The sequence below is a fragment of the Octopus sinensis genome, linkage group LG14, assembly GCF_006345805.1.
Source record: "Octopus sinensis linkage group LG14, ASM634580v1, whole genome shotgun sequence".
Lineage (NCBI taxonomy): Eukaryota > Metazoa > Mollusca > Cephalopoda > Octopoda > Octopodidae > Octopus > Octopus sinensis.
The window spans coordinates 19,558,980-19,578,979 of NC_043010.1; the positions used below are offsets into that span (position 1 = coordinate 19,558,980).

At 39.3% G+C, this 20,000-nt stretch overlaps 1 protein-coding gene across 3 annotated transcripts in view; it reads left to right on the top strand.

Annotated features, from left to right (window-relative positions):
* Positions 1–20,000, top strand: part of LOC115219141 (protein MLP1 homolog) — a 197,500-nt gene that overhangs the window by 46,462 nt on the left and 131,038 nt on the right. For all 3 annotated transcript variants that reach the window (XM_036508716.1, XM_029789234.2, XM_029789235.2), the window contains exons 2-3: positions 12,706–12,927; positions 17,008–17,169. In XM_036508716.1, the coding sequence (XP_036364609.1) occupies positions 12,706–12,927; positions 17,008–17,169 (384 nt within the window). The remainder of the gene's footprint in view (positions 1–12,705; positions 12,928–17,007; positions 17,170–20,000) is intronic.

Sequence of the window (20,000 nt, forward strand, 5' to 3'; positions counted from 1 at the left end):
GCACGGGAGCCAGTCAGGCAGCACTGACATTGACCATGCTTGAATGGAGCTTATGTTCCCCTGGCACGGGTGCCAGTCAGGTGGTACTGACATTGATCATACTTGAATGACACTTTTTCCGTGCCACAGGCAAGGTAGCCAGTCAGGCAGTACTGGCTGTGCAAGGTACTGTGAAAGAGTAAACTCGTCTGGTGGCTGCAGGACATTGAAGTTTCTGCTCACAAGTTAATGTGGATCATAAGAGGTTTAGGGACTGTCAGTGCTTGGGAAGTGAGTGTTGTACCAATTCCACAAATCATTGGAATAATTCTACCAATTTTCTCTCTTCATTTACGTTTCATCTTGTTTCAGTCTGTGGCCATGCTGGAGTACCACCTTCAAGAATTTTAGTCGAATGAATTAAACCCAATACTTGATTCTTTTAAGTTTGGTACTTATTCTATCAGTCTCTTTTGCTGCGCCGCTAAGTTACAGAGATGTAAACACACCAACGCTGGTTGTCAGGTGGAGGGCTATGACACACACACACATGTATACAACGGGTTTCTTTTAGTTTCCGTCTATCAGATCCACTCATGAGGCTTTGGTTGGCCTGAGACTATAGTAGATGACACTTGCCCAAGGTGCCATGCAGTGGAACCATGTGGATGGGAAGCAAGCTTCTTACCACTGAGTCATGCCTTCCTCTGATGAAGAGCCCTACTCGCAATATTAGTCTTTTCATCTTCTTTATTTACATTATTTACATTTGGCAGATATTTGTCCTCATTTTGTTTGTTGTTAACATGTTTCGGCTGATATACCCTCCAACCTTCATCGGGTGTCCTGGGGAATTTTGAACCTGGGTTCTCATTCCTAAGGTATTTTTCAATGTTATTATTATTCAGGTCACTAACCCCAAGATTCCAAGTTCGATTCCAGGCAGTAACCTAAATAATAATAATAACAATAATAATGATAACATTGAAAAATACCTTAGGAATGAAAACCCAGGTTCAAAATTTCCCCAACAAACCTGATGAAGGCTGGAGAGTATATCAGCCGAAACATTGTGTTAACAACAAACAAGATGAGGACAAATATCCGTCAAATGTAAATAATGTACATAATTCCTCATCTTAAATATAGAACTGTATTCTTTATTTCACTTTTGTTCTTTAAAGTTGTTTTTTTCCCTCCAAGCAGGCTCAAATCTCTGAATCTATAGGAAATTTATTGTGTGTGTGTATGTGTGTGATTCTCTTGTAACCAAACTTTCTCTCTTTTACATTTCGTATCGATTAAAGACTGACAATAGATTTCTGTATTGAAATTGTATGGAAGATATGGTTTGTCAGATGGAAAAATTGCTGCCAAATTCAATGTTTAGTATCTCGACAACCAGCATTCAATATCACATCCTTCTGTCGGGAAAAATGATTCAATCATTTCTTTGTAAAAGAGAATTCTTTGATGTAATCCAAGAGGAAGGGGTGTTATTGATTGATTGTAAAGAGATTAAATTTGGCTGTAATTTCTGTATGTGTGGCTCCATTTCTTTCAAATATTGGAAATATTGGGATGCAGGCAGTGATAGGTTGGAATTAGTATTGAACTGAAAAGAAAAAGTAATTAAATTGGTTAAGAGGAAAAAATATTAATAAATATAAAGAATTTTCCATGGATTTAGATTTTTGGGCCATCCCGTATGTGTGTGTGTTGATTTTATTTATGCATATATGATGGAATTTGTTGTCAAAGATAACATATGAGTGTTCAATTTTTGCTGAATGACATTCACAGATGATTTGTTTGTGTGTGCTGAACGTTAGCTCACTGCCTCTATCAAACTGACATTACCTGCACAGGTGTGCAAGTGTGCCACATGTCAGGTGTCAAAATTATCACGAAACAACATGGAATGAAGTGTTTTGCTCAAGAACCTGGGAATTGAACTCCTGATCTAGTGATCATAAGTGCAACACCATAACCACTAGGGCACACGCCTTCACACACACATCATCATCATCATCATCCACTTTCCATGCTGGCATGAGTTGTATGGTTTTGACATAGAGCTGACTAGCCAGAGAGCTGTCCGGACTCCAATTGTCTGTTGTGGCATGGTTCTTGGGACTGGATGCCCTTCCTAACATGCAAACCACTTAGCAGAGTGTGCTGGGTGCTTTTTACTTGTTTCAGTCATTAGACTGTGGCCATGCTGGGGCTCCAACTTGAAGGGTTAAGTCAAATACGTCACCCCTAGTACTTATTTTTTACCTGTCTCTTTTGCCAAACCACTAAGTTATGAGATATAAACAAACCAATACCAACTGTCAAGTGGTAGTGGGTGACAAACGCTCACGCACACATCAATATGATGGGCTTCCTCACAGTTTCCATCTATCCAATCCACCCCACAAGGCTTTGGTTGGTCTGGGGCTATAGTAGAAGACACTTGCCCAAGGTGTCCTGCAGTGGGACTGAACCTGGAACCATGTGGTTACAAAGTGATTGACAATTTAGAAAACTGCTCTCGTAGATAAATGTGCTTTCCATGACAACGACAGAGAGAGAGAGGGGGGGGAGCAAGCAAAGAGGAAGAGAAGCAGGCAGATAGATTCAGCTCTATCTAGCCATATAGACATGCATATGTGTGTGTGTGTGTGTGTGCATACGCACATGAACAAACACCTGTAAGATTCCCTTAATTACCGGCACACACCCCTCTTTGAATACTCCCATCCATTATCAAGAATACAATAGTGAAAGGAAAATGGGGGGGGCTGTAATTAAGAGCAGAATGATAGCTTGTGTGTATACGTCCTTTCAAATGATAATGCTCTTTTGTATACGTGTGTGTGTGTGTGTGTGTGTAAAGACAGGAACTTGTCCAGTATGTCTTCCCTTTGTCCTTTTCACATTCGTTCCCTTTTCACTGTCCACAAGATCAGAACAAAGAAACGTTTGTTGCAATTGTTGCTGTTGTTGTTGCTGCATTCAACCATTGGTCTGTCTGTGTGTCTTAACAGCTATAATGGTTGTTTGAACAGACCAGCAACATGTCTTGTTGCTGCCTCTATATTGGTAGACTTTTCTTTTCTTGAGCAAGATACACAACTCTGTCTTTTGCCAGAAGGCTCGTGTATGATAATCTATATACATATTGCCATCATCATCAACATCACTATTGTCATCATCATTGCTGCTTTCGTCTCTATGGATACCATCGTCACTACAAGGAGTTCAAACACCAACAGCAGCATTACTAATACCACAACACCATCAACAATAACATCATCACCATCACTATCTTCACTCTTCACCACCACTACCATGCTACCAGTGTAACTGGCTGTTATTTGGTCAGCCTGATCTTCTCATCTCTCATCCATCCTCTCTGTGGATTCACGCTGTGCTACATGTTCAATACCCATTAACCCCATCCTGTCACTCTACCTCTATTTCCCATGACTTAGCCTCTATATAAAATCTTTCATCAGCTCTGTTGTCACATGATCTATGCTCTATACATCTGTACTGCCAGTCATCACTCCCTCTCCTCAAGCCACTCATCCTCTGTGCCCTCCCACCCCACCATCCCAACCACTGTTTCTGCCCACATACTTTTGATCCTTTTATCCTCTCATTTTTCCTTCTGTTGTCATGATATCTGCTTTAACCATCTTGGATATACAAATAAGTAGAGAAGAAAAACAATCCAGAAACCTCTTTAAAAAACAACTGACTTAATGTTATATTTATTAATAAAACTATCTTTCACCTACCATAGCTGTGTGATTAAGAAGTTTGCTTCCCAAACATGTGGCTTTGGGTTCCGTCCCACTGTGTGACACCTTGGGCAAGTGTTTTCTACTATAGCCCAAGGCCGAACAAAGCTTTGTGACTGGATTTAGGAGATGGAAACTGAAAGAAGCCTGTCGTGTGTATGTGTGTGTGTTTGTATCTACATGTATGTCTTTCTGTTTGTCCCACCACTGCTTGATAACTGGTGTTGGTTTGTTTATGTCCCCTGTAACTTAACAGTTTGGTGAAATGAACCAGTAGACTTAGTAGTACCAGGGTGGTGCTGCAGCATGACTCCAATCTAATGACTGAAACAAACACAAAAAAAAATAACTCTACATCTCCCCTCACCATCACACCTACATACAACCCTACATCTCCCCCACTCACCACCCCAATCCAATAATTATTAGCCATTAAATGCAGCTAAATGTCAAAAATTAGAGAAAAATTTGTATTTTGGTGGTACTGTTGTTGCTGCTGCTGTTGTTGTGGTGGTGGTGGTGGTGGAACAATGGTAGTGATGATGGTGATGGTTAAAACAGTCATTGCTAGTGATGATGGTGAAGTAAGCCTCATTTAGCATCCTCCTCCTTTGTATACTTCCCAGTGGGTGCCTGAGATTTTACTTAATGCCACATTAGTGGATGGATGGAGGAAATGGTGTGGTTTGCAGATGGAGTCTCTATGTGGTTACTCACCCTGCTAGAAATAGAAACCAAATTTCCTTCAAAGCACATCCTATTATCTTATAGGGATTTGGAAACTGGACAGGTACTTTTTTAGGACTCTGCTATAATCCAGATCTGGCTAACCACATTGAATGATAGGGAACATACAGAATTGCTTAAGGTTATGACAATAATACCATAATAAACAAATTTTAAAGATGTGTAATTTTTCATTCTTTGTGATGTCTTGTGTGTGTATGTTTGTGTGTATGTGTATGTATGTATGTGGGAGAGAGAGAGAGAGAAAACCCAGTGAGTGTAGGCTCTTAGAGTAGATCTGGTGCAAATAATAGCCAAATTTCCTTCAACTGAAATTCTTGGAAGGTGAGAGAAGGGACAACACATTGGATAATATCTGAGTGAAGAACAAGATGGTTTGCTCTGACCTCGGGCTAAACAACAACATTATATTTATCATAAGGAACATCTTATTACCTCCACCATCACTAAGGTGGAGGTATTGTTTTCAGTCGTGTTTGTTTGTTTGTCCGTGGCCAAGATATCTCAAGAGCCACTGGAGGGATTTCGATGAAACTTTCAGGGATGTTTGGTCTCGAGACTGGCATGAACTGATTAGATTTTGGGATCAATCCGGTACTGGACAAGGATTCTGGATTATTTTTCCTGTTTTTTTACTTAATTTTTGAGAGCGGTTGGTTTCGTTTTTAGTATTGTCGTTTGTGAGAGCAGTCGAGTTTATTTCAGAAATTCTCATTTTAAATACCATCTCTGCTTAATCATTGAGAGGACATTGGTGTTGCCTTGGCGGAGGTTTGCGCTCTCTGAATGCTCTTGTTCCTGGTTACTCTCTCTCTCTTGTGCATGCGTATGTGTGTGTGTGTGTGGTATTTGATGCGTAAGTCCATTTATTGTCATCTCGTGCTGCCTCTGCATTTGGTTCTAGATTGACTTTGTATATAGTGACAGTGTATTACAGTGTGCAGTGTGTGTAGTTTTATATATACCATGTATTTACTAATAACCTTAACGTCATCAACCAATATAGGGTCCCTGACATCCTGCTGCTAATTCTGGCTTTTGTCATGGTCCCTCAAACATATATGTATATATATATATATGTGTGTGTGTGTATGTGTCAGGCATGTGCCATCAGTAATTACTCAGGGTAGGCAGTTGGTGACCCTTATGTAATAAAACATAAAAAGAAGCGAATCACAAGCGCGCAACTGAGTTGAAGGCAGATTTACTTCTGCCTTTATGGTACGTAAAGAAAACAGTGTTGTAGGAGTGTATACAGCATGTGTACTACAGCAGTCTTATGTGTAGCTTAAATACTGAGATTGAATAGTAGGGACAAATTATGCCTACCTAATCTACAAAAATTTTAATATTTTGCATTTTATGCATAATAATCAGAGTAACTTTCGCAATTTTATTGAATTAGGTCCATATTTTGCTATAAAAGGAAAATGTTGCTATCGATCTGTTATTCATGGTAGGCCTTGCCTACCTAGGTGGCGCGTCCCTGGTGTGTGTATATAATACACATACATACATTCACATCATCGTTTTAATGTCCACTTTTCCATGCTTGCATGAGTCAGATGGAATTTGTTGAGACAAATTTCTTTTGGCTGGATGTTCTTCCTGTCACCAAGCCTCAATTGCTTGTTTCCTTGCAAGTTAATGTTTCTCCTCAACCTTATAGAACAGGGTAAATATTATATATACATTGCTGGGAAACACTCAAACACATGTGTGTGTGTGTTTCTAACTTTTTTGTTGAAATAAATAAATTGAGAAACTAAATTATTGTGGATTGCCTCCCTAGACAAATCTGTAACTCATGAACACCACACAATCTCATTTCCTTTCCCTATATAAATGTATCATCTATAAACGTTCTTTCATGTTGATGCCTGCACAAGTAGACTTTGATTCCCATCATGTTACGATCAATACTTTAAGTACCAGTTATATACCAGGGTGGAGGACAATTTCTGGTTTTGTGCCAGATGTAAGAAATCTTCGTTGCATTCTAGAAAACTGTCTGTAAAGAATTCCCCAGCACATATCCCCACCACTGGCACACATCACCACCATGCCACTACATGCCATCACTACCATCAAGAACTAATGACGCAGCTTCTAAGCAGTCACTCAACCTGCAACAAAAATAACAACCAAATCTACCTTACCTTATTAATTGGAAGGTAGGACTCACTGGGCGGTGTGGGCACAATTGGAATGCCTTTGATCTTAGGTCTGTCTGGATCAGGTTGGCCTAGGGTTAATAACAACGAGCATATTACTTGCACAGCAGCACCACCACCATCATACAATCACACCACCATATTAATAACATATCTCCCCTCGTCAATACAACGCAGGTGATTGTAGCATTGTGGTGGTGCTGGTGTTAACGACGAGCGACAGGTCAGTCTCTCTCTTTCTCTCTCTCTCTCTCTCTCCTCGGGATTTCTATTATTTTCCATTACCCAGCTGCTGCTGTTGTTTGTTTCGTGGATGATACTTCATCTGGATTCGAACCTCAAACTTTTCGAGTTTCCGTCATCTTTTGTTTCCCAGCCGTTACTTTCGTCTTCCCTTCAGACGGACAGCTTCGGTCAATTTCTAAGAAAGCATGTTTACAGGTGGCGGGGACAATGTGCGCTTGTTGCTTTGTGCGTATATATTTAGTGTGTATACATGTAGCAGAAATACAAGACCAACCTTGATTTATCAAAACCATTCCACCCATAACCATCCTGTCTTTTTACATATCTTGAATTGCGTTGTGCAGCTTTTGTGCGGTGTGATTTGAATAAGATTTTGCTGTTGTTTCTAGCAAGCCTAATTATTCATCTATATCTCTCGCTGGTATTTTAAAATCAGGTTGTGTGTGTGTGTGTGTGCATGTATGTGTGTGTGTATGTATGTATGCGTGTGTGTGTTTACGCTCACTCATAAGCGCGCGCGCACTGACTATTTCATGTTTAACACCTCTGTGATTGGATCTGTGGTTTAAACGTTGTTATTCGAGTAAGCAGATTTGGAGGAGATGGAGGTGTAATTGAGGGTAGACAGATTAGGTTAATCCCGTCAAGTATATACTATATCGGGAACGGGTATCCTTTTTCGAGGAGCAGATCGTACTACTGAAAACTTCCAGGGTAATTTTTCGTTGGCGTGCCGCCATTCAGAAGGTCTTACGGGTCACGATTTGATCATGAATGTTCGATATTATAAACATATCATTTCCTCCTCCCATATAATTGACATCTTTCTCCATCGAGGAGTTGTCTGAAATTAACTTTTTCTCTTCCCGCCATAACTATTTTCCCCCACTCTCCCCAAACCATTTTTTTTATTTATTTACCCCTTCTGTTCTATTATTTCACTTTGGTATATATATATACACACACACACACACATATATATATATATATATATATATATATATATATATATATATACACCCCCCACACACATATATACATATATATACACACATATATATACACATATATATACACACATATATACATACATATATATACACACATATATACACACACATATATATACATATACATACATATATATATACATACACATATATATATATACACATATACACACACACGCACACACATATATATATATACTCGTGTATATATGCATATATACCTTGTTTAGTCATGTGTTATAATGTGCGAAATTTAATGCAAAATGTCAGGATCAAAATTGTAAGGTAACATTATCTTGGGATGTAAGAAAAAAAAAATAGGGGTCTAAACTATATATCTATATATTGCTGATTTTTTTTTTAGTTGTTTTAGAAAACAAAACTGAATGTCTTTATATTAGAAAAGACACTGTATTCCAGTAAAAACGGTCCCCGTGAACACAATACGCGTATAATGCGCAGTCTTAATTTGAAGGGAAAATTTTTTTGCATAAAATATATTCCGAAGATACTAAAAGCTCTGTTGCAGGGCAGTTTTATAGGATGAGTTTTTACAATAACAAAAACAAACATGCGCATTAAATACCGTAAACTAATTACCCCATCCCCCTCATACACACACTCTCTCTCTCTCTCTCTCTCTATTATACACACACACATACTCTCTCTCTCTCTATTACACACACACTCTCTCTCTCTCATACACACACTCTCTCTCTCTCTCATACACACTCTCTCTCTCTCTCTCTGTCATACATATACACACATACTCTCTCTCTCATACACATAGACTCTCTCTCTCTCTCCCTCATACACATACATACATACACATGCACTCTCTCACTCTCATTCACATACATTCTCTCACTCTCTTTCTCTCATACATACTCTCTCCCTCTGTTATAACCACGTAAATGTTAAGATAAAGGCACACGGATCTTCTCTATCTCTTCCCGTTCTTTCACTCTTTCTCATACTCTCCCCTCAGTCGCTCTTTCTCCCCCCTCTCTCCTTCAGAAATAACTCCTTCACAGTCGTAATGCGCAATAAATAATCCCTTCTACTTTCCAAATATCTTATTTCTCTACGAGAGTCTATCAGCCCTGCACAAACCTCTCTGTCTCTTATCCTCACCCCACACGCTTGCGCGCGCACACACACGTCTTTTATCTTTTACTTGCTTCAGTCCTTATTAGATTGCGGCCATGCTGGGGCACCGCTATGAAGAATTTTTAGTCGAATGAATTGATCGCAGTACATTTGTTTCAAGCCCGCAACTTATGAACACCACACAATCTCTTTTGTCGAACTGCTAAGTAACGTGGGCGTAAACAGACCGACCTTTGTTGTCAAGCAATGGGGTGGCGGGGTTACAAAGACACACAGATCATCATCATTTAACGTCCGCTTTCCATGCTGGCATGGGTTGGACGGTTTGACTGAAGACTGGCAAGCCAGGAGGCTGCACCAGGCTCAAGGATTCTTTCAGTTCCCATCTATCAAACCCACTGACAAGGCTTTGGTGGGCCCGAGGCTATAGTAGAAGACAGGTGCCACACAGTGGGACCGAACTCAGAACCATGTGGCTGAAAAGGAAACTTCTTACCACAGAGCCACGTCTGTGTCTGTGCAAATGTTTCAATATAATTATGTTAAACATTAATGTAGAAGAACTAAATTAAATTAACACGTACATACCTGGCTATGCACGTAAAATACACGAAGAAGTACAGACCATCATCATCATTTAACGTCTGCTTTCCATGCTGGCATGGGTTGGATGGTTTGATAGGAGCCTGCGCCAGAGTTTTGTGACTGTTTTGGCAGGGTTTTTACAGCTGGATGCCCCTCCTAACACCAACCACCCAGCCGAGTGGATATCAATATTGAAATTAAGTGAAGGGTAAGGAAAAAATAAAAGCATTGTAATCGTTGGTCAGGATCAACAACAGCATAACGAAGTCGACCATTTTGTCTTACAAGTACAATCTCTTTGATAGGCTTCCACAAACTTCCTGTTGAACCATTTTTAGTTAGAATGTTTGGCTGTGGTAAAGATACCAAAAATGACACCCACTGTCTTGAAAAGGAAAAAGGCATTGATTGATTGTGATCTGGAGTTCCCTATACACAGTGGGGCAGGAAGACAGGAAGGTCCTGGCGAGAATGTCTTTGATCATGGGTCTGTTTGACCAGGTCAGACCTAGGGCTAAGCAACAACAGTAATAATAAAACTGTTTTTAAAATAATGTCCTCAAGAAGCTGTTTGGAAATAAGACAGGCTGGTCATGGCTGGAATGCCTTTGATTAGAGCTGGCCTTGGGCTAAACAATAAGATACATCAAGGATGAAACTAACGTGACTTCCATATTTATATAGTTTTGTGTGTGTGTGTATGAGACTGTGTATGTAACTTTGTGGAACTGTATGCATACGTAACACAGTTCTTATTTACAAGTCCCTATTGAGTGAGAGAGCAGTGGGGTAAAATATACGAAGTCCAGTATACCCATCATGATTACCCGTCTGATAAGGATACACCAGGCACATGCATCACAACCAAATGTGCACGACATGGTGATCTAGTATCAAGATAAACAGCGCATGACCTTGCAGGTGGGGCCCAGTTAGAATTTTCTTCTGATCGAGTAACCCATCCCACTCAAAAGGTCCCTGAATTAGGGTTGTTTAAGGATGTTGAATGAAACACCCATGTTTCCAAAGGTGAATTATTCAAACCCCAAACAATCCCTCTCAACACATGGCTATGATGCTCCCCCACTATTTCTGCTCATGATCAGAGATGCACATATCGTCAGCCACTAAGGGACATGCTCAACTGGTTTAAGGTCAAACAACTGACAAGCAAATCTGTGGTATTGAGCAGAATATTTGCTGTAGCCCATCTTTTATACCAAGGCAAAACAATGTACATGATAACACTTCCAATCAGTTAAGATCAGAAGCCATGAGAGCCACTGCCTGGTACTGCATCAGAGCATTATCATCATTATTATTATTATTATTATTATTATTATTATTATTATTATTATGGTAGTGAACTGGCGGAATCGTTAGGGTGTCAAGCAAAATGTTTAATGTCATTTCTCCCAACTTTTTACATTTTGAGTTCAAATTCCTCCAAGGCTGACTCTGCCTTTCATTTTTATGGGACCGATAAAATAAGTGCCATTGGATCACTAGGGGTCAATATAATCAACATCTCCCACCCCACAAAAACTGCTGGCTCTGTACCAAAATTTGAAACCATTATTATTATTATTATTATTATCATGATTGTTATTATTATTATTAAGGTGGCAGTGAGCTGGCAGAATCATTAGCAGACTGGATGAAATGCTTGGCAGTATTTTGTCTGCTGCAAACCTTCTAAGTCCAAAGTTTGCTGATGTCAACACTGCCTTTCATCCTTTCGGGGTTGATAAATTAAGTACCAGTTGAACACTGGGGTTGATGTAATCAACTCATCCCCACCTCCCCACAAGCTGCCCCTGTGGCAAAAATTTGAAATAATGATAATAATTATTATTGTTTTTATTATTATTAAGGCAGTGAGCCAGCAGAATCGTTAGCACTCTGGATGAAATTGCTTAACGTTGTTTCATCCATGTTTGCGCTCTGTGTTCTAATTCCACTGTGGTCAACTTTGCCTTTCATCCTTTCGGGGTAAATGAATTAAGTACCAGTCAAGTGCCGGGGTCACTGTAATTGACTTAACCCCTCCCCACAAATTTCAATGCCTTGTGCCTATTGTAGAAAGGATTATTATTTAATCAAAAACTGAGTGTTTAGCTTTATTTCTCACAATTTCCCACTTGCAAGATCAATTAAATCTTCCCATTATTTTGGATTTGATGTCTTTTAAGCTGACACTTTAGGGTCACTGTTCCTTATTGGAATCACTGAGGGGTTTATGCTTCCATCTACCCTGATTAACATTAAGACTTTTATCAACCCCAGAAGGCCAACAGACAAGTTTACCTTGATAGGATTTGAACTCAGAATGTAAATGGTTAAGCTAAATACCATAGGTAGTTTGCCTGATGTTATACTGAATCTGCTAATCCTCTGCCCTTATTCTATGTTATTCCTTCCCTTTAATCTCTGATTAACCTTTCTGTTCTCTCCCCACCACTTTCTCATCTAGTTCACAGTTCAATATTCAGCTTACAAGAAAAGGGTGGCAACCATCTATGCCAAATCACACAGGCACCCCACCACACACACGCAATATGTGTGTATTGCTTACATTATAAGAAATTTCTATTATTTTCGAAACTACGTGACACACAAATCGCCTCCTCAGTGGAATTTGAAGGAAACAAATCCACAAATAATCCTTCCTGCTGTAGGCACAAAGCCTAAAATTTTGCAGGAGGTGTTAAGTTGATTACACTGACCCCAGTACTTGACTGGTACTCACTTCATCATCCCTTAAAGAATAAAAAATGCAGTCAACCTCGGTGGAATTTGAACTCAGAATGTGTAGAGGGACGGAATGTTTTGGGGAGTTGTATCTGGCATACTGTTGATTTTGTCAACTTGCTGCCTTTATATAAAGCCACAAATAATAGCATATAGAGTGTAGAGCTAAAAAACCCTTGGATGGGTGTATATATTCGCGTTGTTGTGTTTTCTCTTTGTGTTTTCATGTTTGGATTAACTATATATATATACACACACATACATACATATATATAAAATTTAATGTTTCTCTCCATTTTTGCTCCCTGATAGATTGAAGAACTGAAGACCAAAGAAAAACACATTGCTCAACTGGAACAAGACCTCGGTCACCAGTCTGGATACATGATGCAACTAGAGAAGAAAATTTCTTCTCAGGACAAAGGTCCAAATCCATCGTCACCAGGTGGAGCCACCACACCAAGCAAACCAACAAGCACAGCGCATAACTACAGCCCTAGCAAAGACTCTGATGGGAACCAACAAACAAACTTGGTAAGTACTGCTCAAGTTTCCATTTTCCTTTTTCTTTCTCGTCACGTGGGCCCCAATGTTGTAGCATCATCATCATCACCATCATCCAACAACTCCTGATGGTGTCACTGCTGCCTGAAGTTGCTCATCTCATCTCTCTCTCTCTCTTACTCTCTTTCTCTCTCTCTCTTACTCGCTCTCTCTCTTTCTCTCATTTGTGTATCTATGTGTATATATACACATCTGCTTGTTCTCTCCACCTCTCTTCTAATTCTACACACTTGCTGTCATTACACCTGTTGTACTGCCCTATTTTTGTCTTGGAACAGTGCCAGAAACAACGGATGGAAGAGAACTGGCAGATATTTCTAATTTTCTGCTAGCAGAGAAAAAAAATATTATCTTAGACGACAACAGAGATGTTGATGACGACAATCAAGATGATAGTGTGCGTGTGTGTATGTAAATATTCTGGAAATTTGCCAAAAAAGTTAAGAGTAACATGAGTTGTGGAACCTACTTTCTGCCTCTAAACTTCAATAACTTTATGATGACCTATATAAAGCTAAATTAATTAATTATCTAATTATCTCTGGGGTTTTTTTTCTAAAGTTTCTCATTTGCTTAATTACCAATTAAACTACACACAAGATTAAACAATTATTTGCTTTTAGCAATGGGTTGCTAATCCTAATCAATGTAGATTAAGAGTGGATTATCTAAGAGGATAATGTTAAAAGCTAATAGTTAGTTGGTGTTGCCTTTATCTGGTCCACATGTTTACTTTGGCTCTGTTCTCTGTCAGCTGTAATTGTGTTCGACTGAGGATTTGATCCCTGCTCTCCAAATCACCAAACCACATGACCAATTTCAGTTATTTTGTCACTCCATCACTCGGTTATTTCCTCTGTCCCTCCACCTTCATTGACCCTAGTTCTGCTTACTGTTTCGGTAAGCAGTCGGTGGGTGGATTAGTGTTCTGTATATCAAAACTATATAGAAAATCACCTTCAGCTGAGACCTAGGCAATTATTCCAAGTCTGGTTCACTCGGCTGTTTGTGGTTATCCCTCTTATTCCAGCTGTGTCAGGCTTCATCGTGTTGAATCCGTTAGTTCTAACCAATATTTGACAAAGTTGATAAATCATTAAATATTTATTCAAAGTTGTCTGAAAGTCAATGCTACTGTTTCAACTGTCCGTCACCAAAGGATTATCTATTCCCATTCATTCTGTCACTTGCTGTTCACCTCACTTCCACAAACACCTCTCACACACACACACACACACACACACACACACACATGAATCGTGAAGTCCAAAGATATGGCACCACTCTATGGAAACGAGTTTTACAAGTTACATTGTATAAATTCTGGATGTTGTTCACATTTTTGTCTTGGTGAAGTTGTCTATGGACCTTCTGTTGATCACATACTCACATTTATCAAGGTATGTCTCTCTCTCTATCTCTCTCTCTTTCTCTCTCTCTCTATCTCTCTCTCTTTCTATCTCTCTCTCTCTATCTCTATCTATCTCTCTCTCTCTCTCTCATTGATTTTTGATCTTTTTTACCTCTAATTACCTCGAGTTGTTTCAGTTCACACTTGTTTTACCTGTGAAAGGTATACTTCACTTCTTAATTTACAATTAGACCGATTCTTATTAGCAACCTCGCCTTAACACCTTGTTGTAGGATTTTCAAAAGGTTTACTAAGAGCAGACATGGAACTTTTGATAAACTAAATAACATTCTACACAATGGAATAGTTCAGTTGTTAACCCTTCAGCATTTAGACCATATCCAGTCCAAATATTCTACCTGTTTTATGTTCAAACCTGCTGGGTCTGGCCTCTCACACCTGTCCTACCATGTCATTCTAAAAATAATCAAGTATAATCATTGAAATCTCAAAGCTATGAGATAATCCATGATTAACTCAAAGCAACGTGAATAATAACCGGTACTCCGTTGGTTATGTCAGTGAGTGTTCCAGTTGATCCGATCGATGGAACTGCCTGCTTGTGATATTTTGCATACACCTGGCTGATTACTCCGCAGACATGCATACACTTAATGTACTTGTCAAGGAGATTCGACTTGACACAGACTGTGTCAAGGCTGGGTCTTTGAATAAAGTGTATAACTTATTTTTGCCTGCTGAGTGGAGCAACATCATCATCATCATCATCGTTTAACGTCCACTTTCCATGCTAGCATGGGATGGACGGTTCGACTGGGGTCTGGGAAGCCAGAAGGCTGCACCAGGCCCAGTCTGGTCTGGCAGTGTTTCTACAGCTGGATGCCCTTCCTAACGCCAACCACTCCGTGCTTCTTATGTGCCACCAGCACAGGTGCCAGGCAAGGCGGGTAACGGCCACGATCGGTTGGTGCTTTTTACATGCCACTGACATGGAGGCCAGTCAAGGTGGCGCTGGCAACGGCCACGTTTGGATGGTTCTTTTACGTGCCACTGGCACTGGTATCACAACTACAATTTCCATTGATTTTTTATCGATTTCGATTTCACTTGCCTCAACATGAAATATAAAGTCTTGCTCAAGGCCCAGCTTGCTGCCAGGATTTGAACTCAAGACCTCACAATCATAAGATGAATACTCTAGCCATTAAGCCATGTGCCTTCCCCATGTGAATAAATAAGCGTTATGTTTGACAGGGTAATCTGAGTTCTAAAGGGTTAAAGTTATTCTTTGAAAATTAAATGGTTGTTTAGTTTCCTAGGACTGGCTGACATCTGACTACCTCCTCTTCCTCATTGTTTTCTATCTGTAAGTTTTGTTCATCTGCAATATTTAGAATTCAATCTAAACAAACGGTAGAAATAAATCTTTGAATTCAACTTGTTTGTTGGTTGGTTGAAAAGAAGGTTTCTCTTAAGCTGTGTTTGTAAAGAAAAAAATAGTGATATATTTGAAAGATGTATGGCAATTTCTAGAAAATCTCAGAGAAGGCATGGCTGTGTCATAAGAAGTTTGCTTCCCAACTACATGGCTCTGAGTTCAGTCCCACTGCATGTAGCCCTGGGCTGACCAAAGCCTTGTGAGTTGATTTTGTGTTGCTGACCTCGAAAAGTTTACTTTTTATTCTAAGACACGAGGGAAATGGTCAGTCAAATATCAGCCGGTACCAAAGATGTTAAATACATTTATTCTATTATTGTTATTATTATTATTATTATTATTATATATTGTAATTTGTGAAAATAGTGTCAGTGGTTACTGGTTTCCAATAGATCAATCACTGGTTATAAATTTCCAACAGCTCAATCACTGAGTGAAGAACGAAATGGGTGTTGGAGTTTTAGGAATTATCTTTTGTGGGGGGGAGCCAAGCCATTGCAGCACCATGGCTGTTGCTGGTTTAAGCTGTGTGAAGACCTCTTTATGTTTTGACAACAAGATTGATTTATTACTTCCAAGGGGAAGTCTGTGAATAGAATCCCTGTTTCATGGTCTTCAAGTAAGAACTGCTCCCTATTTTCCTTGTTTTGATAGATTCAGGTCATTGTTGATCAAACAGGACCGTAAAATCAAAAGCATTCCAGCCATGATTACCTTTTTGCAATAATCTTATCTAATGTGTCCTTCGTTTCATAAGGCAGTATGTGGTTTGATAGATTAGTTTCTATTTTAAGCAGACTACATAGACTTTCTTGTTAGTTGGTCTCAATCCAAACAATTCTCTCTCTCTTGGAGAGGCACAAGCACCTACACATACATATACACACACGGCAGTAACTTCTGCCTACCAAATTCAATCACAAAGCTTCAGTCAGCCCAGGGCTATAGCAGAAGACACTTGCCCATAGTGCCACACGATGGGACTGAACCCGAAACCATGTAGCTGGGAAGCAAGCTTCCTAATCACTCAGCCATGCCCATTTGAATATTTCTTACTTAGAATATAAAATGTCTTAAATACCAAAATACAATACTTGTAAATATAAGGCACTGAAATCCAAGTCACTTTCTTATAAACTTAACACTTGTTTTAGCTTTTGTATATGATGGCCTCTGTCTGTGTGTCTGTGTGTTGTTCTACACATTTTATTGACCAAGTTGATGTGTTTTTCTATTTCAGAAAGAGAACAGCAGTTGCCAAAACAGTAAAAACAAAGTGCCCGGTTACCTGGCAAGGAAGAGTGACAAAGAAAACTCCACCTTCCTTGCACAGATCCGCAGTCTACAGCAAAAGATCTCTGAACAGTATAAAACCATCAATGCTCTCAGACAAGCATGTTCCGTAAGTAACAACCTACCATTTGGACTGGCCCAAATGTTCTTTACCTTTTTATGTTCAAACTAGTCGGGTCCAGCCTCTCTCATCAACCTCACAATATCATTCTAAAAATAAACATCTACGACATTAAAATCTCAAGCTGCAAGATAATTCAGGAATAATTCAAAACAATCATCATCATCATCATCGTTGTTTAACGCCTGTTTTCCATGCTGGCATGGGTTGGACGGTTTGACTGAGGGCTGGCGAGCCAGAAGGCCGTACCAGGCTCCAATCCGATCTGGCAATGTTTATACAGCTGGATGCCCTTCCTATAATCAACCACTCTGTGAGTGTAGTGGGTGCTTTTTACATGCCACCAGCACGTGGGCCAGTCGGGCAGTACTGGCATCGGCCATGCTTGAATGCTGCTTTTTACATGACACCAGCATAAGAGCCAGTCAAGCAGTGAATAAATAATCATTGCATTTGAGTGAGGAATCTGAATGCTAAAGGGTTATTGTTTTGAAGGGCAGGTTGTGCAGATGCATTTTGCTGTGTTGGAATGTGCATCTGTGTGTGTGTTTTGGGGCTTTATATATCCAAATGTTTTTTTTTGTTGGTTTATTTCTTTTTCAAAAATGCTGTGTATAATTAGTCAATTACAGAACAAGACAGACCATGATAAAAGCCACAACTCTGTTGATGACAGGTAAAACTATTTCAGTTAGCTGTAATCATCAAAAAATATATCTAAATATATTTAACCATGAAACTATAGATTTAGGCAGGTTCCACAGTGATGGTTGCAGAGGGAAGACTGTTGTCTTTATAACTAATAATGGTGAAGGGACATTCTACATTGGGATTCTTGTAGTAACAGTCTCTGTGCAAGTGGAATGGTAAGGTGACAATGGTAATTAGCTGAATTCCACTCTTGTTTATATATGTGGCCATAATGGTGGAAATTTTGATGAGTCTGGTTAAGACATCATGACCACCACCACTCAGCTCTCTTCAGTGGAAGACTTATTCCTACTTTAACAGAGGAAGTGGCATTGAAACATTTGTAGTAGAACGTGGTGTTGATAGTTTTTCTTGTTTTTTTTTTTATTATCTTAAGTCAGGAGGGAAATTGGCAACACTTGTGGCTCTTTACTGGGTCTCTGAAACCTGTTGGGGGAGGGCATTCTTGAACTAGAGGCCTGGCCTGGCCTGGACTTGATGCTTGCAACAGAGTGGATTCCTCCATTAAAGGGACTCAGGGTACATTCATATAAAGGTGTTTCAACTGGGTAACTGATTAACACCCAAATTGTACAGTTATCTCCTCTATCACCCAATATATATATATATATATATTAGTCCAACCCATGCTAGCATGGAAAGCAGACGTTAAATGATGATGGTGATCTATATATATATATATATATACACACACACACACACACACACACAATGGTTTTACTAAGATAAAGCTGGCATGCCTTCATCCCATTAGCAAAGTGAGAAGAGAAGCAAGCTGCTGCATAACCACCATGTACTTTACGTTTCTGTTCACCTCATCTTTCTAAAGGTGCACACAGACACTCTTGCTTATGTCACCTGCAGTCGACAGTTGTGATGAGGATGATGATGACGATGGCATGCAATAGTGATGGTTATTGTGAAAATAATGATAATAGTTGTTGGTTGTTGGTGAAGGCTTATGGAGGCAATAGTTGTAAGAATGACGATGATGATGATTGTGGATTACAGAAATAATGACTCTGCTAATGGTGATGATATTATGAAGAGAGCCATCCTAGACAGAGAGACAGACAGACAGGCAGACAAACAGAAAGAGTTCATCTGTAGACTTGCTGATAAAACTCTTCATCCAAATGTAAATGTCAATGAAACAGACATGTGAGTGAAGCTAAGACTAAGCTTTAGCTAAACTCTCTTTTGTATTATTATGGATATGTATATATATATATGTATATGTGGATATATATATATATGTGTGTGTGTGTGTATACATGCATCATTTGCTATGTACGTGTATTGTAATGATTTAATTGTTTATCTTCTGAGATTATGGAAGACTTAATACCTCTGGATAACTTGCTTTCTTACAACTTGTTAATCTCATTCATCATGTATTTGTCTGCTTTCCAACGGTTCAATCTCTGCTGTTTGATTTCACATGACCTATAGAGATATAGCTAGCTTACTGGATGAACAGACAGACAGAAAGGTAGATACCATCATCATCATCATTTAACATCCATTTCTCCCACGATTACAAGTCAGAGTTTATTGAAGCAAATTTCCTATGGTCAGATGCCCTTCCTGTCCACAGCCCATGCCTGGTTTAAAGGATGGTGATGTTTCCTCATGGCCTGGCATGTTTTTGCATAATATTGAAAATGAATAACATTCATTTACATCATCACACAGTGTCATGACAAGCTGACACAAACACACACACACACACATATAGGAAATTACAATGATGAAGGAATAAGAAATTATCATGGACTTCATTAGCTTACATGCATTTCTTACAGCAGAAACAACTGTAAGCCAATGAAAGTCATGCTTATTCTTTTGTCTTTCTAATTTCTTACTACTGTTCTCTTGTTCTATACTCAACTGGTGCTTTCTTCTCAAGTACATGAATATTGAGTTCAGCCACCAGGTTATTAGGAGCGCAATGTCTAAGCGAAATAATAATATATATATATATAGGTACAGGAGTGGCTGTGTGGTAAGTAGCTTGCTTACCAACCACATGGTTCCTGGTTCAGTCCCACTGCATGGCACCTTGGGTAAGTGTCTTCTATTATAGCCTCAGGCTGACCAAAGCCTTG